Source organism: Rhinolophus ferrumequinum, chromosome 17 (assembly GCF_004115265.2).
Source record: "Rhinolophus ferrumequinum isolate MPI-CBG mRhiFer1 chromosome 17, mRhiFer1_v1.p, whole genome shotgun sequence".
NCBI classification, from domain to species: Eukaryota; Metazoa; Chordata; class Mammalia; order Chiroptera; family Rhinolophidae; genus Rhinolophus; species Rhinolophus ferrumequinum.
Genome location: NC_046300.1, coordinates 11896278 through 11920537, shown reverse-complemented (window position 1 = coordinate 11920537; position 24260 = coordinate 11896278). Strand labels below are relative to the sequence as shown.

Below are 24260 nucleotides of genomic sequence, written 5' to 3'. Positions count from 1 at the left end.
TCCAGCACACCCCGGTTTGAAAAATTCTTACATTGCATTACACTTTTAAAGGATTCCTTTGAAAATCTGAGAGGAGAAATACTCTACCAAGTTTCAACGTAATCCATTTTGAAATTCAGCAGCATATTTTATCAGATCTAGTTAATTTCCTAGGAGTCGTGCTAAGAAAATCATATACTCTCATTGCCGGAATTCATACACTAGAACACAGGTTAATCAAATCACAGTGTGACCATGACGTAGAGCACCAGTGTCTGTTTCAAACGGTACAGAAAGAATGGCCCCATTCTGAGACTGGAAAATAACATACACAAGGTAATGTGGGACCACTGCTCTAAAACAGTGTGACTCAAAGTCACAGACAGGACTGTTGCTTACCATCAACGAACACGTAAGTATAAAAATTGAAAACAAGCATTTGAAAACTTCCAGAGCAATTTGACAGTGATACAACATCCAAGCATGTGATCACTGGTCTCATTTTACAAACAAGAGTGCAGAGGGGTTGGAGTGGCACGTGGGGCAGCTGCACAGTAGTTATGCACTGGAGGCACATTTGGTGACACGGTATTTTTTTACATGGCTTCCTTGTTATAACTGGCATACAACACACCGCATATATTTAAAGTGGACAATTAGATACATTTGATACATGTACATCTGTGAAATCATCACCACAATCCAGATAGCAAGGTGGAACCATACTGTGGAATACTGTTGCACAACAAAAAGGAACAAACTACTGACACATGCCACAACCTGGATGAATCTCCAGAGAACTGTGCTAAATGAAAAAAGCCAATCCCAAAAGGTTACATGCCATACGGTGCCATTTCTACAACAGTCTCAAAATGACAAAAATATAGAAATGGAGAACAGATTGGCAGTTGTCAGGGGTCGGAGCGCAGGGGAGGACACATGACAGAGGGAAGTAGGCGTGGTTACGAAAGGGCAGTATAAGGGATCCTTGTGTTGATAAAACTGTTCTGTGCCTTCACAGTTTGGATGTCGATATCCTGGTTGTAATACTTCAGTGGAGTCCTCCAAGATGTTACCATTGGGGAAAACTGGAGAAGTACACACAGCACCTCTCTGTATTATTTCTTACAACCTCATGTGAATTTACAATTAGTATTTCAAAATAAAGGATGTAATTTTTTTTTTTTTAAGTAAACCTCATACTAAATTCAAAATCTAGATCTGGCTTTCAGCTTCACAAAGTTAGTGACAGGAATTTATAACATTTCTCCATTTTATAATCCACTGGCTTTTTGTGTCAGTCAGTATGCATCACTGGAAATTAAAAAAACATTTTAATGCTGCAGATCCTTAAAGAAATAAAATTGTCTGAACTGCCCCCAGCATAACAGAAATTGCTTTGAAGCTCAGTGTCTTATAAATAGACACACATCAGATAATCTATGCTAATAATGCCACAGCAATCTGACATCTCACTTGCAAAGTTAACTTTGGATAGCATTAAACAGTACACAACAGATAACGTTTCTCTGCAACGTTATTTGTATAGATTTCCCACTTATTTTTAAAATTTAAAGAAGTATTAATATTAAAATGGAAAACTATAAGAATAATAAACAAGTATGCCACATAAATGACAAATATCAAAGAGAAAAATAAGTTTTTGTTGAGCTAGGTGCACTGACGTTCGAATACTAAACAGAACCAAAAAAGTAAAATAGATTTGTTTAGTTCTTCTTCAAACTCAGAAATCCAAGTAATATTTGGATATTGTTCTCATGCATCTTTTGCTATAGTCTATAAAATTTTACCTGGCCTTCTAACATTCAAACTAGATGGGGGTGAAAGGGATCAAATATATGGTGATGGAAGGAGAACTGACTCTGGGTGGTGAACACACAATATGATATACAGATGATGTATTACAGAATTGTACACCTGAAACCTATGTAACTTTACTAACAACTGTCACACCAATAAACTTTAACTTTAAAAAAATGTATAAAAATAGGATATTCAAGTATTATGCTAAGGTGTGCATTTTTTGAAAAACATAAGTAAAGGAAAGTGGGGGGGAGGGGTTTAGGGTCTTATTTCTACTGTCGCTATGCTTTGAGGCATATCTACTCCATCACTGGTTCTATTACCATGATGAAAACTACCCTCCTGCAACCACAGGCATGACTGGTGGGGTGATTACTACAAATAATTTAAGATTGCACCACTTTTTCCTAAACTACTTTGAAACCAAAACCCATTTTCTATAATAACAACTTTGACAAGGTTGAGCCAGGCCTCTTGGCTTTATCTGAAACCATCAGATTGATATTAAAAGGTTGACCGTGCTTCAGTTTCACATATCCGGGACTGAGAGTCTCTTAAGTCAAAGGCAGAAAGACAGGAAGATGATGAATTAAGGAGACTACCAAGGCATGGAAGTTCTGCAGTTATAACACTAACATTCTGATACTTGCAGAAATATAATTTGCTTGTTCTTGACCCTCAAAATGTGGTTTTTAAACATCCCCGTTGATGGGTCTACAACTAAGAGCTACAAAGAGAAAGTGAATTAAACTCCAAATCTAGAAAGTATCTGGCATTTCCTATTCAGTCAGTGTTTTACTGGACCAAAGGGACATTTTCTAAGCTGTGTGTAACTACTTCCAACGGGAGAGAGTGCAGCAGTCATTTCATCAACATAATTTTTAAACTAGACCCTGGTCCACATTCTTCCATTCCCCTGCAGTAAGAGGCATTCTACAACCTCAAATAAACAGAGAATTCTGAGGGATACCACTTTGCCCGGGCTTGTTCTGTCTGAGAACAACACTTTCATTGTCCCAAACATAACCAGGGCACATAAAATAAGAGAATTATAAGCTTCAATAATCCTTTCTTAAATTCTATGTGTAGGAAATCTGAGATCCCTTGGGATCTTGTATTTCTGATGAAGCCTTGGCAAGTAAAATGACATCTGTAGACTTGAAACTTCAAGCCCTCATTTCCACAAGTGTTGGTTAAAAAAGTGAGACAGACAGAGAAAACGGAATCCAGACAGATAAGGGAAGTCCCCTGATGCCGGAGGACAAAGACGGCAAACCTGCGGAAGAATATACAATCTTGTCCTGTATTTAATAACTAAAAATCTTATTGCAATGTTGCAGCACTGTCTGTAAGAAGCTTCCCTGGTGACATCTTGACATCGAACTGTTAACATTCTCTTCTGTGGACATAGTCTTTAATCTCTAACTCTCTGCATGTTGACGGGGTGACTGTACTCAAACCGGCACCTGTAATTAGCGTCTAACTCCTAAAACTAGACAATCGGGGAGAGGAAGCAAGGACTGCTACCTCGTCGGCTCCCTGCTGAGGCCTAAACATAAGCAACCTATAAACTGATGGACTCCTTCTCTCAAAGATAATGAACTGTCAGGAAAAGCGGAGAAAATGCATCAGCAGATTTCTTATCCAGTCTTTTACAGTCACATCCAAAATTTGCAAGCACTAGGTACAAAAACTTGATCAACTTCCCGAGTCGCTTGTTTCATTAGAGATCAACAGATTTAACTGCAAGAGAAATTTGTCATTTTTTGGTCATCCAGTCCCTCTTCCTAACACCATTCAACTTCCTTTGGGGGAAATACCTTTCCAGTACAGTGCTTAGTCCGTGGGGTGACAAAACAGGCATTCTTGCCCTCCAACTACAGAATGTGAGAGGGTCCCTGGCTCCCTTCAGAAACATCTTTCCTGCCATAGTCTGGAACCGTCAAGGGCAGGGCCACAGCCTAAACTCAGCCAGCAACACTTGCTCAAACATCTGAGCACTGACTGAGGGACACAGAATAAAGAACAGCCGAAGGTCACTCATTCATTCTAGCAGTGCCCCAAGCATGGGTCCAAGAGGTCTTCTAAAGCTGCCAGGTCCTGACTGTTCCAAACCTCCTCTTGGAGCCTCTGACCTTGCCCATTGCCTCCTAATAAATACCCTTTATGCTTAAGGAAGGCAGAGTCAGACTACAAAAGTAGTAGACAGTACTTGTGCTGTCCAGTTCCCTTCCCTACCTAGACACACAAAAATATTTCCCAGCTCCCTTGGATTGGGTGGGGTGGTGTGACTAGGTCCAGGCAATCAGCTGAAAGTAGAAATGATACATGTATACCTGCGTGCAATTTTCAATACTCTCTTCCCCGTCCCAAGATACTTTGAAAGCATCACGCTGGATGGAGATGCCATCCAGCCTGGATGGAGATGTCATCCAGCCTGGACGGAAGCAGCCTGGAATGCTGAGGTCATCTGCCCTCAGCGTTACTTAGCCTCTGAGATTTTGATGGTTTTCATTACCACGATATAAGCCAGCCGATCCTGAGGCAGAACCCGAATCATTCAATTCAAGGAGACCATTCTATTTATACATAGTAATGAAGGAGTTTCATACTTTAAAATAGTCACTAACTAAACAATCAGCAAACCATTACACCCATATCTTAGGGTGGAAGAAGATCATTCATGAGCAGCTAAGATCTGCCGTCAACATTTATGTCACGGATCTGACACCAGGGCTGCAAAGCCCCAACCACCAGAAAAGCAGTGAATGAAAACTATACTGATAAATCTTGCCACTCAGATTAATTTAAGAAATTGGATGTCAAATTGCAATAAATCTGTAGTCCAGAACCAGATTAATCATTTAAATTATTTTTTCCATTTCTGATGGATGGCAGACAAGATATCCTGAATATTCCTTTTATTGAAAATGACAAAAAATACTGGCTAAAATATTTTTAAATATCTTTATAAAATGCAAAGCTAAACTGACAAGAAATTAAGGGAGACCTCAAAGACCAAAAATAGAGAGAAAAAGAGGAAAACAAAGAAACAGGGAAGCACACAAGATAATTTAACCCTTGGGGGCATGTGCTGAATCTTGTTGACCTTGAAATAACCTTTTGAAATGGAACAAGAGACAAATCCTAGGGCCTGCCTATGGTGTGGTATCAAACAGGAGACCATTCACACTCAGTTGGGATCCCAAGGATGCACGAATAAGAAATGAATCAGCCTGCAAGAAAGCTTCTCTTCCCTGAGAATCAAACCAAGTCTCAAAGGAGGTCTGCAGCTCACATTCTCAATTTCCTCTCACCCAGGAATTTGCTAGGCCGACCAGCGGAAACATAGCCTTAATAATGTTCTATAACTAATGAAGTCAAACGCTAGGGGTTCCCCCTAACATCCTGTAGAGCAGTGGTTCACAAATTTTAGTGTGCTTCATAATCACTGAAGAATTTGTTAAAAAAAAAAAAAAAAAAAAAAAAAACACAGATTGCTGGGCTCCACCCTCCTAGTTTCTCATTCAGTAGGTCTGGGTGGGGCCTGGGAATTTGTCTAACAAGTTGCCAAGTGATGTTGAAGGTCTAGGACAACATCTGAAATCACTACTGTGGGATTCAATGTTGCCTGCATGTTGGAATCACTTGTGCAGCTTTAAAAACTACAGAAACCTGCATCTACCCTCCACACCCCCCAGAGATTCTGGTTTAATTGGTCTGGGGTATAGCATGGACATCAAAATTTTTAAAGCCCCCAGGGAATTTTAATGTGCTGCCAAGGTTAAGAACCACTGCTACAGAGAACAGAGCCTGAATGCTCAGGAAATTGGGAACGTGGGAATGGTTCTAGAAAGTTCAACCTGTCCCAAGTGCCCCTCCCAGGTGGGCCTGAAAAAATTTGCCTGGCGAAGGGAGGGTGTGGGGTCGGGGGGGCGGCGAACCCCAGCCTCTTTGAGAAGCTGAGGCGGCTGTCCTTTACAAGGCAGAAATGACCGTGGAAAATACTGACAATGGAATTGGATTCTCTGATCACAATGGGAATAATGGGATTCCAGAAGAGACCAATGGCAGCACTTACTGCAAGCACAGGTAGACCCCGAGAGTCCCAGGGCAATCTGGAGATCCGAGGATTCCGACCCACCAGAACCCGAAACAATGGTAAATTGACCATGAAATTAGCCTACTAAATTGATGCTTGACATACAGTAAGAACATTTCTAGGTTTCTTGGACAGAAACCTAACAAGAGTCCCTGTATGAAGGATTCACAGCCTTTTATCCCAATCCCACACCCAAGCTGGTTCAAAGACCCAGAGCTCTTTGACGAAGCTGGAGGTCCCTTTGAAAGGGAGCCCTACAAAGTGCCCACAGGTGAGTGCTGTGAATCTTGCCCAACACTTTCCTTCCTGAGAGTGTCCTCAGTGAGTTACCACGTGACTGAGCACTGGGGAAAGGGAAACACGCAGACCGTTGAAAGTTATTAGATACTGGCTCTGAACTTAGGCTGATCTCTGGAGACCTAAGATGCCATTATACTCCAGTACTCAGACGGGTTGCTCATCAAGGTCAGGTGCTACATGGAGTCAGCCAAATACATCTCACATCGGTCCAGTGCGCCCACGGACCTGTCCTTGGTTATTTTCCTCATCCGAGACCATACAGCGAGAAAAGATACACCTAGTAACTGGCAGGATTCCCTCAATGGATCGCTGACCAGTGGATTGAGGACTACTCAGAGTTGCAAGGGCCAAAGTGGAAGTCCTGGAACAAGAACATCTGCGCTGCCTGACCACCCAATGACAGGAAACCAAAAGCAAACCATATCGAAGGGGATCAATGATTAGGGATCAGTGCCACTAAAGCCAAGAGGTCCAGGGGCTGTGATTCCGACCACATCCGCATTCAGCTGACCTGTTAGGTCAGTGCAGAAGGCACACACATCCTAAGGACTTACTACAGATTATTGCAAATTTAATACGGCGATGATACCTATCAGAGCTACAGTTTCAGATGGGGCATCTTTACTGAAGCAAATCAATACAGCCCTTGGCTCCTGGTATGCTTTCTTTTCCATCCCAGTCAGTAAATAAATCAGAAGCAGTTTCTACTTGCCGAATTGCTCCTAAATCAAATCACCTGCTCTGGCGTGATACAATGCAGAGGTCCGCTGATCACCTTGATAATCTGTAGGACATCACACTGTTTCATTAGATGGACGCCATTATGCTACCTGGACCGGGTAAGCAGCACCGTCACGTGCATGCCAGAGGGTAGGAGATTAATCCTGCAAAAATTCACAGGCTATTACATTTGTGAAGTTCCTAGGAGTTTGGTGGTCTTGGGGCATGTGATGATATTCCTTCTACAGTGAAAGGTAAGTTGCTGCTCCTTGCCTTACCCACCAAGATAAGGAGGTGCAATGATTGGTGAGCCTGTTTGGATTTTAAAGGCTCCCACCCATTTACTGATCATTGGTAATGCTGCCAATTTTGAGAGGGGCCCAAGAAAGGGGTCTGTGGCAGGTCCCAGCTGAAGTACAAGCTGCTCTGCCAGTCGGGTCTTAAGACCCAGCAGACCGAATGCTGTTGGAACTGACTGTGGAAAATAGGAATGCCACATAAAGCCTATGGCAAGCCCAAGTACCGTATTCCCCTGAAAATATATCCAAGTCTTATATTAAATTTTGCTCCAAAAGATGCATTAGGGCTTATTTTCAGGGGATATCTTATTTTTTTAATGTACAACAATCTACATTCATGTACAACAATCTACATTTATTCATTTATTCATGTACTAAAATCTGTATTCATTCAAATACAGTCATGTCATCTTCTGGAACATCATCATAATTCTCCAAACCCCGAATTCCGGCTTGAATTTCTTGCAACTCCATTTCCTGTAGAACCATTGGCCCCAATCTCTCATGTCCAGCAACAGAGCTCTGCTTAAATGAGCACTTCTTGTCCATGTAGCCTGCCCGTAGTGCACTGGTAACACAGCTGTCAGTGATTTTATCCCATGAATTCTTCACCCAATGAATCCTTCACCCAAGTCACGACCTCTTGCAGGCTAGGCTTCACAAAGTTTCCATGCTGATTTCTCTCCATTCTATGTTCAATGTAGCCATTGATTTCCATGCACAAATGGTCCTTGAATGGCTTGTTTCTTGAAATATCAGGAGTCTGGAGACAGGCAATCATTCTTGTGGGAATCATTATTTGATCTATTCTTCTCTCTGTAAGGAAGTTCTTCATGTCTTTAGCGTGGGGAGTGCTGGATGAGTCCCAGACTAGCAGACCTCTTTGGCCACCTTGCAAAACAAGTGACAGCATTAAATCGACCCACTTCCTTATAACTGCTTGTGTGCACCAGGCTTTTTCAGTTTCAAGAACATAAATGCCTGAAACACGTTCAAACTTATCTTTCTTACCCTTAGTGATGATTAGAGGTGGGGCTTTCTTTCCATTCAGACGAATTGCCAAAATACAGGTAACATGTGCACTTTCGTAACCAGTGGAGGGAATGTAGATTGACGAGGCACCCCTCTGATCAATTGTCGTTTGAGATCCTTGGCCCTGCAGTTTCATCCATAGCAATCATGTTGGAGAGTTGGTATTTAGAAAAGTCGATGTCATCCACAATGGACTTGAATGCAAGTGCATGTTTAATAACTTCAGTATCTTCCATCTTGAGCAGTGTTGTCGATCTTAGAGACAGTTCATATCGCTGAAGGAAGCCATCCAGCCAGTTTGTGATGCTTTGAATTCTTCTGGGGATATTTCTAACTGTGGTGCCATTGCAAGGGCAAAGGCTTGAATATCAGCCCTGCGCACAGCCAAAGACCTTTGCTCTCCTGTCAGCAATCCATTCACAGATGATGTCTTCCAGCTCAGGAAATAATGGTTGCCGACCTGATCCACACTTGCGCTTCTTAGCATTTCCCTCATCCACCTGTTGACTGAGGTTATCGTACTCTGCTCGCCATTTTTGGACTATTCAGAGATCCAACTTCTACTCTTTGCAGAAAGCCGTAAGATTCTTGCCCCTGGAGTCCTCCATGATTCCTTCCTTGTACTCAACAGAATAGCTCTTTGTTTTTGCACTCATCACGTCTAGGGGTCAAAATATTATTCCCTTTAAATCTACCACTAAATCAAGTGTCAATTGAAGACTTACAAGACAGGAGTGGCAACAAAAATGATGACAGTTAAGAATGATGGTCCACACAAAAGTGACAAAAAATTGCAGGCACCAAAATTCAGAAAACGTTTCTTTATTTCACATGAGTGCATTAAGTATGTCCGTTACAACACACGATGTATTGAATTATGAAGATTCATATTAGACACAACCACGTCCATGCGTTATCAAGTGCACATGTTATTCATGCGTTGTGTCTGTACTCCGATTGGTCATTCGTCAATAAGTCTTGAGTTCATCTGTTTACATAGGCATTTACCTCTTGTCCAAAGGCGCGCACTTGAGTATTTACAAATACTTAATTATAACTTATATTATCATTTATTTTAAGTATTAATGTCAATATTATTTATACTTAATTATATTATTATAATTCAATACGTCCGTCATGTGTTCCAACCAATGTACAAAATGCGTCCATCTGGCTGATGATCTTAACTGGGGCTTATTTTTGGTGTAGGGCTTACATTACGAGCATCCTGAAAAACCATGCTAAGGCTTATTTTCTGGTTAGGTCTTATTTTGGGGGAAATATGGTAGCAGAATCAGCACAGACCCCTTGGACGTGGGAAGGAGGCCTTGCCCTGCCCTCTGCCAACATCAGTTTTCCATCTGAAAAGCAGCTCCTGGCTTGTTGCTGGGCCCTGAGATGAATGCCTGAGTCTGGAATACCACAGGACCTGATTTGCTCATCATGAATCAGACGTCATCATAAAACTGATTACACAGAGCAGCATTTTATTTTTAAATTGAAATGGTATGTATGAGCCCAAGCCAAGCAGATTCACTCACTCCATATGCGGGTGGCTCAGACTCCCAAGGCATCTGCTCCCACTGCCCCGGGGCCTCTCCCTCCTCAACCCACACCCATGACTTTGTAAGGAGTTCAGGAAGCACGGACCTGGGCCTCATACAGATCCGCATGTTACGTCGGCACCAGCAGAAAAGTGGATGGCCATGGCACTGCAACCCCACTCAAAGGTGGCCCACAAAGACAATGGTGAAAGGAAACCCCACGAGTGCGCAGAACTTGGGGTGGCACATCTATACATAGAGAGATGGACTAAGGGATGGATCTATACTAACTCAAAGGCAGGAGCTAACAGGCTAGCCAGGCAGTCAAAAACTGAGAAAGAGCAAAATTGTGCTAAAAAAAATTAAAGTATGGGGGAGAGAGTATGTATAGATAGTTGGAGGTCTGGGAATGAGAACAGAAACTAAAGACATTCATGATCCACCACAAGTGCCCAGCAGAGGGCACCAACAGTCAGCTGGAAAAGCAGAACCTTCTATGGATGCCAGTCAATATGCTTCACTAGGTACCCTGGTGCTTGCTCAATAAGCCCATGTACAAAGAAAGCAGCATGGAAGCAAGGATGAAGGCCACGCGTGGGCTCAACAACATGGACTTCCACTCACCAGGCTGACATAGCCACTGCCACTGCTCAGTGCCCAATCTGCCGTGAACAGAGGTCAACACAAAGCCTTCATGTAGCTCTGTTTCACCAGGAGCAAGTTGATTACACTTGAACCTTCTGATCATGGAGGGGACAACGCTTTGTCTTCACAGGAACAGATGGTTATTATTCCAGGTATGAATGAGCCATCCCTGCCCCCTGCACTTGTGCCAAGTCCACCATCCCTGGTACTGCACCTTTCAACCAACCTGCCCAATGCAGCTCCTTCTGAGTTCCAGGAACCACACCCATCCCGCACCCCTTCTTCTCTCTGGGATAAGAAAGAGGTCAGAACAACTCCACTATTCCTAACCCTGGATAACTGCTCCATCTCTTATAGTTAATCACCCCTTTGTAAACAAACCATCATTGAATTATCCCAATTTCAGTGTACCATGCATTAGGGACTGTGAATTATATAATCCCCTTTGAAAAGATTCACTTTCCAGTTTTTCCTTTGTCGGCTTATGAAACTAATTAATATTGGAAATGACAGCCTCCAACCCAATAGCTGGATTCATCCTTTCCTTCTTGGAAAAGAATACTGGAACACAGTATGATACACTTAGACTGATCAATGAATAAGTTACAGGGTTTTGTTTTGAGTAACAGCCTTTTAAGCCTTTACAAACTATTAGTTTCACTAATTTTGAGCTCATTTTGCTCAAATTTAAAAAAGAAACTGCTGGAACTGTCGGGGACAACAGATTCATATGTCATCATGGTATCAGAGAATGAGCCTCTGAATTCCACTTGACTACTCCTCAAGCAGCGAGGTTCGCCAGTGGCAAATGTGGGCAATGACTGCAGGAGGTCGGTCAAAGAGAGACCCTCGGGGTCTACAAAAGGCTTCAACCTAGAATCTACCCACCATGACACAACGATGAGAACAGCACACTGCTAACAAGTGCACAGCAGCCAGGACTCTTAGCCGCTGTACTGGAAAGAGATGCCCCCCCACCATTTCCACCGATCTCGACTTCCTTCTGGCAACCCAAACTAAACCTGACAATGGAGGGGACAGGTAACCAAGCCAGACATATGTTCTAGGTACTTCTACACTCTTCTGGCAGGTCCTCATTCTGTATCTAATGTAAGCATCAACTGACGTGTAGATGATATATGTGTGTGTATGTATGTATATGCCCATATACATATATATTGAGGGTTAAATGACATTTTTATTTGGGAACAGAACATAATTACACTCGCTACATAATTTTTTCTTAACAAACCAAGTTACCATTGTCCTTTATTAAAATGAGTCTTTTCAATGTTTGAATATGTAAAAGTTATGGCATAAAAAACATAACTCCAATATCGTGGTTTTAAGCTTGCTATACATAATTACTATTATTTACTTGTTACTGTATGTTTAATAGTCATCTCTTCAATATTCCTCAAATAGCAGAACTAGAAAGGGAGCTCATTTTAAACTGCACTTTTCTGTTTCTGTTTTAGGGAGCAGTCCAATTAGTTGTGTTCTGTGCAATTCTTTCCATCACCAATTCTCTTTCCATGTTTCTTTCATCTAATAGAAAATTAAATGTGATGCTTTGCTAGGTTCCCAAAGATTATTAAATTACATCACATTCAAATATATAGGCCTCACAACTGCTGCTCTAAAAATATTATAACAAAGGTACATTTACAGCTCAGGTAAAATGAGCATAAAAATTAGTCAAAGCAGAAAACACAGAAGCTAAAAATTGTTCTACAAGATGTCAGGTAAGAAATTAAATGAATTCTGTCATTATAAGAAATTAGGAAGCATGCCTTTTAAGAATTCTTTGATGTAAGATGTTTCATTTGTATGCAAAAGTGATTCAAATATGGTAATTCCCCAAATGCTATCCACATCAGCATCATGGCTTAATATAACAAATCCTGCACGTTTCACTTCATTCTATACAAAGACGTGAATATTATTCAACTCTTGCTTCACCGTTTTCAACAAATTTGTCCAAAAAGTAACCGAAAACACAGCTTAGTTAGCAGGGAGGTACAAGGGCAAATTCACTGAAATTAACAATGTGGAAGATGATAAATGATGGGTCTCTGCTCACGGCTGCAAACTAGCCAGAAATGGCCATGCAGTATCTGACGGGAAAGATGGCATCTTACAGCACCTCAACACAAAAACTACTGAGGAGACTACCCCGATTCAGCAGTGGGGTACAAAGCACTCGGGGGGCAGAGGGGGGCTATGTAATAACTATGAAAAGAGAGGAAATATGAACCAACAAGGTAGAGGTCACGTTTTCAGGAAAGCATCTAGCATCATTTTTACAAATTGCCAGCAACAAGAAGATCCTGCTGAAACGCAGGTTTTAGCAAGAAAAGTATTAACAGAAACATGGTTAACTACTGTGTTAAAAGTTCTCCCCACCGGCAACATTTTGGCAAGTGCTTTGTCTTGAGCTGGAACACAGACACTAGCTAACACACAACACTGTTGTGAACCAAGTCCTGATGACGGGCCAAATTTAAATAGCACTTTATGCAAAGGAGAGAGATCACTTTCTCTGAGACTCTAGTGGAAAATCCCTGTCTTTCTGTGCTCCCTAGTGCCACGCAGCAAACGTCATCTTGACCCTACGTCAAAGTGAATTCGGAAGCGAGATGAGGACGATGTCCTCACTCCTGCTAACACCCCCTAACTCTCTGTCTTGCCAAAGGACCTGCGATTTGGGGTCTCACACATCACATTACACTGCCTTTTCCTCAGCGCCCTTGGCTACTGACCCCCTGCTGTCTTCTTAGCTACTGAGGACACCGGCTCCTTGCTCACCACCCTCCTTCCCACCTCTCCTCCGGTCCTCACCTTCAGCAGAGTGGATCTCCATGAGGAGGACACACCTGGCCACGGGGTTGCTTCACTGCGTCACTCAGTTCCTCGTCCTTTCCCTCCACCCCAATTCAGCCACTCATGCCAGACACACCCTGGACCCTGACAGTATCCCCAAAACTTCTTAAAGTCCAACATTCTCTTACTTCCACTCATATCTTTTCATGATCCTGATTTAAAACCCTTCAGCAATAATTGTTTGAACTCAACAAAACCATCAAAGCCAATAAGCCCACACTTTCTCACAGCCTTTCTTTACTTGCTTTCCTACACAGACTGGGTCCTGGGGTGTAAGACGCAAAACCACAGGGCCTTACGTGAGAGGGTTTTGAAGTGGCCACTCTCTCCCTCCAAAAGACCACCCCCTCCCACTGAAACCCAACCATCTTCTGGAGAACATCACACAACTAGGCAAACTGGTTTCTTTCACCTTAAATTCTTCATCACACACTTGGTTTCTGTGGAACCCTAGTCTCTTTCCCTAGTGAGTCAGCTTTCTCATTCTCTCAGAGGACAGCTTCCTATCTTCTCTACTTCAAATCCCCTGGGCACTCATTCCCCTCTTTCTGATGGTGACTTTGATGAACTCCATTGTCAGAAGCCATTAGATACAAGATCCCTCATCCTCCCACCTCCAAATCTTAACCCCCATCCCATCTACCTGTAGTAATCCTGTCTTCCTGTTCTAGCAGATAAAGTGTCCCTTCTCTAAGGCCCGTCACCCTGGGTCATTCCCTTCTACCATCTGAAGGATTACATAACTTCAGTTAGCCCCTCTCTAGCCTCTCTCTTTACTGCCTCCCTCTGGATTCATCTTTCCATTAGCATTCAAATGCGCCCACACTCACTGTCAAAGGTCCTGATCAAGACACACAGTCAACACTTGCTCACCTCTGGTTTTCTATACAACCACTCCAGTCTGGCTTCTAGGCGTGCGAGTCACTAACCCTCACTTTGCCAAATCCAATTAAAGTCCCTGTTTTCAACTAAACCTAATTCTCAGGAACAATAAAAAAGATGACTGTTCCTCCTTCACAGCACATGCTCCTGTCTTCCCTTCCGCTAACGCAACTCTCCTGAGTTTCTTTCTACTTCACCGCTGTTCCTTCACAGTCTCCTTTATGACTTCCTCCTTCTCTGTTTAATATCCTTTGTCCACTGTAAAGCTCCATGAGGACAGGGACATCTGTTTTGCTCGTCACTGTGTCTCCAGTGCCCGTTTCATTATCTGGCTCAAAGAAAGTGCTCATTCAAAATTTGTTGACTAGATGCAAAAGTAAATAAATAAACCTCGATCCATACTTAACACCTAATACAAAATTAATTCAAAATGAATCATAGGCCTAAATACAAAAACTAAATCTACAAAAATCTTAGAAAGAAACACAGGAGAAATTTTTTATGACCTTGGGTTAAACATAGGGTTTTCTGGGGGGTTTTTTGTTTTGTTTTTTTTTGATACAACATCAAAAGGATGATCCAAAAAGGAACTTCATTGAAGTTAAGAACTTCTGCTTTTGAATGACTATAAAGAGAATAAAACGACAAGCCACAGACTGGGAGAAAATATTGCAAACCATGTATCTGGTAAAGGACTTATATCCAGAATACATAAAGAACTGTCAGATATAGATAGGTACTTAGATAGACCGATAGCTAAATAGTGGTAGATGGATAGACAGATGGATAATAGGAGGGCAGATAACACTCCAAGCTCAGTAAGAAAAACATAAACAACTTTAAGGAACCTTAGAAATGATGATTTCCCAAAATGAGTTGCTCTTCACCCATCCAGTCGCATCTCTTTTGAGCACAAGCTTCCCAACTGCAAAGTGACTTGGCTTTTTCCTTCTACTTGGATCATGAGACTCAATAAGGCTGTTACCATACATGCTCCGTTGCCAGTATTGCCCTTTCTCATAAAGCAAACTTGTTGTTGAGTGAGTATAAATGTAAGTAAATAAAACATATATTAATGTATATGCTATTGCATATGTACATATTAATATATATAGTGGGGTTGAGTTCACCAGTGGTCATCAAAGCCCAGAACTGTTTGGGGGCAGGGGTGGCTTAATAATGTACTAACAGATGTAGGGTTCTCCAAATTTGTCTGTCTTCTATAATCAGTTCCAGGAAATCGTGTCATTCAAGCAGACCTTATCCTTTCGTTTAAGCTGGTAAGTATGCAGGCATAAAGTTATGTTACAGAATTGTACACCTGAAATCTATGTAACTTTACTAACAATTGTCACCCCAATAAACTTTAATTTAAAGGAAAAAAAGTTATCCAGACTACCTCCTTAGTACTTTTAAATGAATGCTGAATGTATTGCTGCTATCTTCCTTCTGGTCCTGACATTGGTCATTTTTCTTTTCTATTTATTTCCTTTTGATCAATCTAGGCACAGATTATTAAAGTATGAACTACTGGTTTCACTGATTTTTATCTATTGTTACTTTTCTAATTTATTGATCGCAGTTCCTATTTTTATTATTGTATTTTAATTTCATTGGATTTAATTTGCTCTCCTGTTTCTAACTTCTTAAACTGAAACTTAAAACATTCTTAATTCCCAATATAGTGGCTCTCAAAGTATAATCTCTGAATCAGCAGCATCCAAAAAATCACCTGGGAACTTACTTAGAAATGAAACTTATTATGTCTCACTCCAGACCTACTGAACAAGAAACTTAGGGGACGATGTCCAACAATCTGCATTCTAAAAAACCTTCCAGGTAAGTCTGATGCACACTGGAGTCTACAGAACTGCTGTCCTGATGTAAGTATTTCCAGGTATAGATTAGTTCCCTCTTCCTCCCACATTAGCAGAATCAGCAGTTAAGTTTTGGGGGAGTCAAAGTTATATGTAGATTTTCAGCTGCGAGGAGGGTCGGTGACCCCAACCCCCATGATGTTCAAGGGTCAACTGTAATTCCTAATGAATTAAAACTTTCATTAGAAATGATGTCTTCATCTCTCCTAATGCTCCCTAATGTCTACTTTGTTGTTAACATAGCCGCACAAGCTTTCTTATTATTAGGGTTTCCATGGTACAGCTTTTCCCATGTGTTTTAGCCTATCCTCACATGTAAAGTATGTCTCATGTAAACTGTATATAGCTAGGTTTCTATTTTTTTATCCACGATGACAATCTCTACCTTTTGACTAGAGTATTTAGGCCATTGAAATTTACTGTAATTTTTAATATGGTGAGGTTTAAGTCTATCATCTTGCTGTTTACTTTTCTGTTTGTCCCACTTAATCTTTCTTACATTATTCCTACTTTCCTGACTTATTTTGGATTGAGTATTAACTTACGATTCCATTTTTTCACCAGTGGCAGTTTCCTTGGTTTTCACTCTGTGATAATTCACTGAACATGACATTTACATTTTGTACACGTTTCTGTATATTTGTAACTCTTCAGTAAAAAAGAATAATTTTTAAACCAAATGAAGCATAAAATAATCTTTAAATCCCTAAATATCTAAAATGAATTGAAAAATATATAATTATAAATCATATGAGTGAGAGAAGTACAAAGTGAAAATTTGAATTGATCTAAAAACTCAGTATTTTGACTGTACATATCACCCAGTGGATTATATCCCAAAGAACAAAAAAACAGCACAAAAATATCTTAAACTGTACTTTGTAGCTTTATTATCAGTGATAATATTGATATTACTTTTAAATTACTTATTCTAAACTATAAGTTAAAGAAAATAAGTAATTATGTTAATGTCATTAGCAGCCAATATTTTCAGCTTATAAGAAAAGTAATTTTAAATCAAAATATTAAAAACTCTAATCTTAAATATGAATTAGAAGTATTAGCATGAATGAACTTGTGATTTTTCTTTTTAAGAAATAATATTTCTTAGCACTAACCCTTGACAAGTTCTGAAAGAAATGACAATCCCAGCAGCAATGAACACCCCCAAACAGACTATGTTCTCTAAGTACCATTTCTAATTAAATGAGGTTCCTTATAGAATTCATTTCAGAACTAAGGCTGAGCCTGTGAAATCTTGTTGACAGAAAGCAAAGGCGTTTTCAGAGACACTAGCAGGGTCTTATTGAAAGGAGAGAGGAGCAAACTTGCAAGGGCTCCCATTGCACTGAGATGGAACAATTTCAGCACCAAAAAGATTAATGACTACAAAAGATTGACATATATAAACCCATTAAGTTCTAATAATACAAAAAAATCTCACTGGATACTTATTGAGACAACTAAGGCACCAACTCATTATTCTGAAAATTGCCTTATAAAAGGAAATATTTATCCTGCCCTTGCTCAACGAACTATATTTTAGGATAACCAACTGGTTGATATGGAAAAGTCTTCTACAAGAAAAACTCTTAGCTATCAATTAGAAAGGAATTTTAGAATGAGAAAGTTGTCATTTTTGCAACCCTAAAGGATTAATGCATGTAAGCAATAATCATCAACGGACGCTACAACTGTGAGGTAGAGTGACGGGGAAAGTTCCTTATGGCAAAGCTGACAACACCTGGAGCCTGTAAGCCATCGTAACATTACTAGTAATGAGGCAACCAGACATCACATGCCTCTCCCTACGAGGCAGTAGGAAATCCACAGCACCATCAAGAATCCCTACCCTCCCTTCTAAAAAACTGAACTTAAATCTAATCAATATTACACATTTTACAGGCAGTTCACAGGAAAAACTGGTGATAGAGAATCATGTCAAATAACACCGAAAGGGTAGAATAAAATGTCCAACATTCTAGCTTTGGTTAAAATAAACGACAATTTGTCTATAATAAATAAATGGCACTAAAAAACAATAGAGAAATGTTTGAAATTAAGAGCCTGAAGAGTCATACTATCTAAATGCAATACAGAATCCAATTTAAAAAATGGGCAGAGGACCTGAATAGACATTTCTCCAAAGAGGACATACAAATGGCCAATAGACATATGAAAAAATGCTCAACATCACTAATCATCAGAGAAATGCAAATAAAAACCACAATGAGATATCACCTCACCCCAGTCAGAATGGCTATCATCAACAAGACAAATAGTAACAAGTGTTGGAGAGGCTGTGGAGAAAAAGGAACCCTCATACACTGTTGGTGGGAATGCAGACTGGTGCAGCTGCTATGGAAGGCAGTGTGGAGGTTCCTCAAAAAATTACAAATAGAATTACCATATGACCCAGCAATCCCTCTCCTGGGTATCTACCAAAAAAATCTGAAAACATTTATCCATAAAGATATATATGCTCCGATGTTTATTGCAGCTTTGTTTACAGTGGCCACGACATGGAAACAACCAAAGTGTCATTCGATAGATGATTGGATAAAGATGTGGTATATATACACAACGGAATACTATTCTGCCATAAGAAAAGATGAAATTGTGCCATTTGCGACAACACGGATGGATCTTGAGATTACTTTGCTAAGCGAAATAAATCAGACAGAAAAAGTCGAGAACCATATGACTTCATTCATATGTGGGATATAAAACTGAAAGCAACAAAGTAACAAGACAAAGAAATAAAGAAACAAAAAACTCATAGACACAGACCATAGTTTAGTGGTTAGCAGAGAGTAATGGGGGAGGGGAGATGGTAGAAGAGGGTAAACGGGGTCAAATATGTGGTGATGGAAGGAGAACTGACTCTGGGTGGTAAACACACAGTGTGATATATAGATGATGTATTACAGAATTATACACTTGAAACCTTTGTAATTTTACTAACCACTGTCACCCCAATGAATTTCAATTAAAAAAAAAATAAATGCAATACAGGACATACAGGACATTAACTGAATCCTGGCTCAGTGAAAAAGTACAAAATGACATGTATGTGACCATTAAGAAAACCTGAACACTGACTGGACATTAGATGATATTCAGGAACCACTGTGGATTTTGTTGAGTGTGACAATGATATTGTGGTTATATTTTTTTAATCCTTTTCTGTTAGATGTATATAGTACAGTGGTATTAATAACTAATGGTATTAATAACTAATGGAATGCAACTGCACTTCATGTAGCAGAAATTCCCAGGAAGGAAGGAAGGAAGGAAGAAAGGAAGGAAGGAAGGAAGGAAGGAAGGAAGGAAGGAAGGAAGGAAGGAAGGAAGGAAACAGGAAAAAAGGAAACAAGGTACTATACATCTGCTAAGCCTGCTTCTTCCTGAAGTTGAAAGAAAAATTCTTAAACTTGAAAAACTTGGTTTCCAGTGTTTGAGTGACCTCCAGTGGCTGCTGCCATGAATAAAAGTCATAGCCAATTGAATCAAAAAAAGATGCAACCACAAAGGAACTAACACCTGGCAGTTTTAAATTATTCTGTAAATTCCTCATCATCCAACTCAGTTCACAATATAGCGTGCTTACTTTAAAATAGCTTCCCCGAGAGCTAAATATACACTATTGCTTTTTTAATGAAATAAGTGTGATTTTTCCCAAGTTTCATTTCAATTTAATGAAACATTGGCAATCATCCAGAAAGGGAACAGTGCCTCGGGAATGAAGGATAGAAGAACCTCAGGAATTAACAGCCACCCCCCTCCTCAATGGAGGCCGCATCAGGACTGCAGTGTTTCATAAGGGACAGCAGCGGGAGTTGGGGAAATACTTTGAGAAGCACCCCGCCTCTGAGCAGAGGGAAGTACTGGCCCAAGAATTCGACCTGAGTGAGCACAGGGAGGAGAGCGGTTCGGAGGCAGCAGCAACAGCAATTGCCAGGAGATCAGGGCACAGGCATGAGTGGGGGTGAGCTGAGCACACCGCCCAGGGTGACTGACGGGTCCCCAGTGGCTGCCGATGCCTCCTGCCCAGACCTGCAGGAACACCTCGGACAGCAGCACAGCCAAGTCCTGACTAAGCACAGGGACCCACTAGGGGATGTGGGGCCTCTCAGCTCCGGCCGTGGCCTCTGTCTGGCCTGTCTCCCCTGGCTCTACGCCACCAGGCACCCTGCATCTCCAGACCTGCCATAACTTCCACCTACATACACATCCCCCTCCTACTGTCTGGTACCAGGGGGAGCTGACCCCTAAACAAGAACCATCACAGCCCAGAACATTGCTGAGCACGTGGATCAGTGTCCCAGGCAATGTCTTCCTGACGCCTCGGACAGCTGTCTGTGACTCTGAGGTTCATTCAGGCTTCTTGGCCAACACGGTATGTAGTGCACCATGAGCAGTGCGACTTGGTAGCCCACTGGGGGAACGGGCCACACGGCATCCATTCTACTGTTGGGGGACACATTCTTTTTGTTGATTCAAATTTGGGGCTATTACAAATAACACTGGTAATAGATAATCGTGCACACGTCATTTGGTATGCTGGGTCACAGGGTAACGGACGCTATTTCACAGCTGGATGAGCTCAGCTTTAGGAGACCCGGCCAAGCACCCTTCCAGAGGGGCTGTGCCCACTGACTTTCCCACGAGCAGCACAGGGCATCCTTCTGCTCAGTACTCTCACCAACATTTAGGACTTTTTAATTTTGCCACTCTGGTGACTGTCCACCCAGACTGCGCTGCCTAGGACACCACCCCAGCAACTGGCTACGTACTGGACAGTACAGATACAGAACATTTTCTACCACTGCAGAAAGTTCTACTGGATAGTTCTTTGGCTAAACAATTCCTCTTCCAGCTCCAAATACCACACCACCAGGTTCAGGGGATTTTTACAAAATCCCCTCTTCTTACTACTCTCTCCTTCCTTCAGGACTTCTTGCCTTTCCTCCTAAAAGTCCTGGTTCTTCTCACCTATTTTGACACTTGAGACACTCCTATTCCAAGGGAAAAAAAAAAATCTACTACCAAGTAAGTGTAATATACATCAACAGGGTGGACAGAAGGTAGTTTTTCAGGTTCAAGGACACTCAAAAAGGCAGTACAATGGTAGCATTCACTCTGTGGGACTTGGAATTACTGGTTAACTAAGAAAGGCTTCCCGGTATCCGTATTGGAAAGAAATTACTGATATTAGGAGATATCTTTAGAGGCTGCGTGGCCATTCCATAGTGAGATCATTGTCGGAAATAACTGACAAGTGGTAAGGATAAAAACACTGAATTCAAGGTGAACAGCTAAAAGTATTTTAATCTGAGCTATGTTTCACCTAGAAAATACACCAATTTTAATAAAAGGTTGGGTAGATTATAAGAAAACTAGCAATGAAACAAGCCTTACTCAAAAATAATTGAAATAATGAACAGAGCCCACAAGCCTTGTAACTCTACCTTACCACCTTTAATAACAGAATGTGTTGTATATGATCAACTGCATTTAAGCCTAAAGGTCTACTGACGTTATTGCTTTGTAACAATTGCCATAATTCCGCAAAGAGAATTTAAGTGAAGGTCAATGAAAGCCACATATTCTAAATTACGAAATGAAGAACAATCTTTTTTGTCATTCATAACATTTCAGTAATAAATGGAATTACCTCAATAACAGGTGTATTTTCTTGGAGCTCAGCTGTGTGCGAGGCCAGTAAGCCAATCACGCGAGCGACCTTAGCCCGTCTGTAAATGGAGAGAAAATAGTCTTTGAAGAGGAGAGTCAAGGACTGAGGAAACCAACCCCCGGATTAGTTACATTAAGCAATTATGAGCATTAACAGGAGATAAAAATGGTACGTGACTGGGTGAGCATATTCATGTACTCCCCCATGTGTTGAGCCCAGAGAAATTTTCCCTCTTTTACTCAGGGAGACATGAACAGCCATGCCCTCTGCAGTCCCATTTGTAATAAAGACAAAAATTGAACAAGTTGTGCTTTAATAGTAAAATGGAAAATAAAATTTTCAAAAGGCCTTAACCAGAGAGAAGGACATAGTAACTAACCCTTTTATTTCTGAGTACAAAGGTATTGGGTGAAAGGTCTCTGTTCTACTTGTTGAGCAGACCAATTATTTTATATATAAGTAATAAGTAGTATCACAACAGTTAAACATATGTGTATATATTCACTTTAATAGAAAGTTTTCAATAAGTCTTACATATATTGTTCTACTTTAATAAGTACCAGTTTTAGTGAGGTGTTTCTGTTTCATTATCCAGCAGAAAATACAGTTGATAGATGATTAAATAGAACTTCAGGTGATTTAAAAAAAGTTTATTTCATACAAAAAATTATCTTGAGAAAAAATTTTTAATGGAAAAAAATAATTAAGCGTGTGAGTTGATGAAAAACACACTCTTTTATCTAGTGATGCTCGCATGTTCTCTGAGCTAATCAGTGTGTTCACCAGCCAGACAGTCAATTACTTTTCAGGTTCTTAAAATAACCACCCAGAACCCCCCTGGAGGGAAACAAATCAGACTCAGAGAAGAATGACAAGGAGGTGTTTGTGTTGTCAGATCTCTAACATGCAGAAATAATTCTTACAGATTTCAACACTTTTTCAATTGCCCATTCAAATCTCTTAACATATAGATTAAAGAAGTCCTAGGCATTTTTATGATCAGCATCCTGCTTCTGCATAAAAAGATTATACTTTAAAAAGTGATCTTTTTGAAAAAGGTTTAGTGGGACACTGGACCAAAGGTTACAAGTAAAAGCTTCCAGTCACAGCTGGGCCACTGATCACTTATGTGACCACAGCCAAGTCAATCGAGCTTCAACTTCCACATGTGTGCAATTGAAAGGCAGTGAATTAACTTCTAAGTCTTTTCATTGATAAAGCAAAGCAAATGCTTATTACCAAAAAACTCACTAGTGAATTACAAGATGCAAGACAAAATTTATCTCAGTTGGATGACAAGCCCAAAATACTCATAAAGCACTGAATCATTTTTCCAATCTAAAAAATCAGTCAACTAAAATAAAAATGTATCATGACACACTGATTAAATATTTTCCCCAACCTCACCAAAAACAATTCCTACCAGAACAAGAGAAAACACACTACCTAAAAGCTCTTGTAGTTTTCAATTATAAACTATTTAAAGTAATGATAACAGTATTTTTCAGTGTATATACCAAATACTTAAATACAACTATACCCTTTATACAATGCCCTTACAAAACTGGCTCCTTCTCATAATTCAGGTCTCTTCTTCCTTTTTTTTTTTTTTTTTAATTGGGGAATATTGGAGAACAGTGTGTTTTCCCAGGGCCCATCAGCTCCAAGTTAAGTCACTGTCCTTCAAGCTAGTTGTGGAGGGTGCAGCTCAGCTCCAAGTCCAGTAGCCGTTTTCTTAGTTGCAGAGGATGCAGCCCACCGTCCCATGTGGGAACAGAACCAGCAACTTTGTTGTTCAGAGCTCGCGCTCTAACCCACTGAGCCACCCGGCCGCCCTCAGGTTTCTTCTTAAATGTCATTATTTCAGGTGCCCCCAGTGACCTGTTATGCTGTACCTTAGAACCATCCCCATATCTATGACAGCATTTAAAGCTGCACTGGCCAATAAACTCTTGTGCAATGGCAGATACGTCCCATATCTGCATCATTCAATACAGTATCCACCAAACGCATGTGATTGCATTGAGCACTTAACATATGGCTGGCGCAGCTGAAGAACTAAATAGATGATTTTTTTATTTTTATTTGGAATTGGTTTTCATTTTAAATTTAAATAACCACACATGGCTATTGGCTACCATATGAGACAGAGCAGACATGAAAGTTACAGTTACTTCATGTGTTTACTGAAGGGAGGAGGCAATGGATACAGGGTTTCACCAGGGGATGAAAATGTTCTAGAATTAGATAGTGATGATGGTTGTATAAACTTGTGATTAAAAATCACAGAATTTCAGTTTTAAAAAGTGAATTTCTATCATCAATAGGCCAAAAAAGAAAAATCACATGATCATATCAATAGAGGCAGAAAAAAGCACTTGACAAAATCCAACACGCTTCATGATAAAAACTCTCAGTAGACTAGAAAGAGAGGAACTTTTCAACTTGATAAACACTACCAGAAACCGACAGCTA

The 24260-nt window shown here is 40.6% G+C and overlaps 1 protein-coding gene across 1 annotated transcript in view; it reads right to left on the bottom strand.

Annotated features, from left to right (window-relative positions):
- The window catches only part of ULK4 (unc-51 like kinase 4), a 406569-nt gene that overhangs the window by 343336 nt on the left and 38973 nt on the right, over positions 1-24260 (bottom strand). Inside the window, exon 17 of the mRNA XM_033131526.1 lies at positions 21765-21843. Within this exon, the coding sequence (XP_032987417.1) occupies positions 21765-21843 (79 nt within the window). The remainder of the gene's footprint in view (positions 1-21764; positions 21844-24260) is intronic.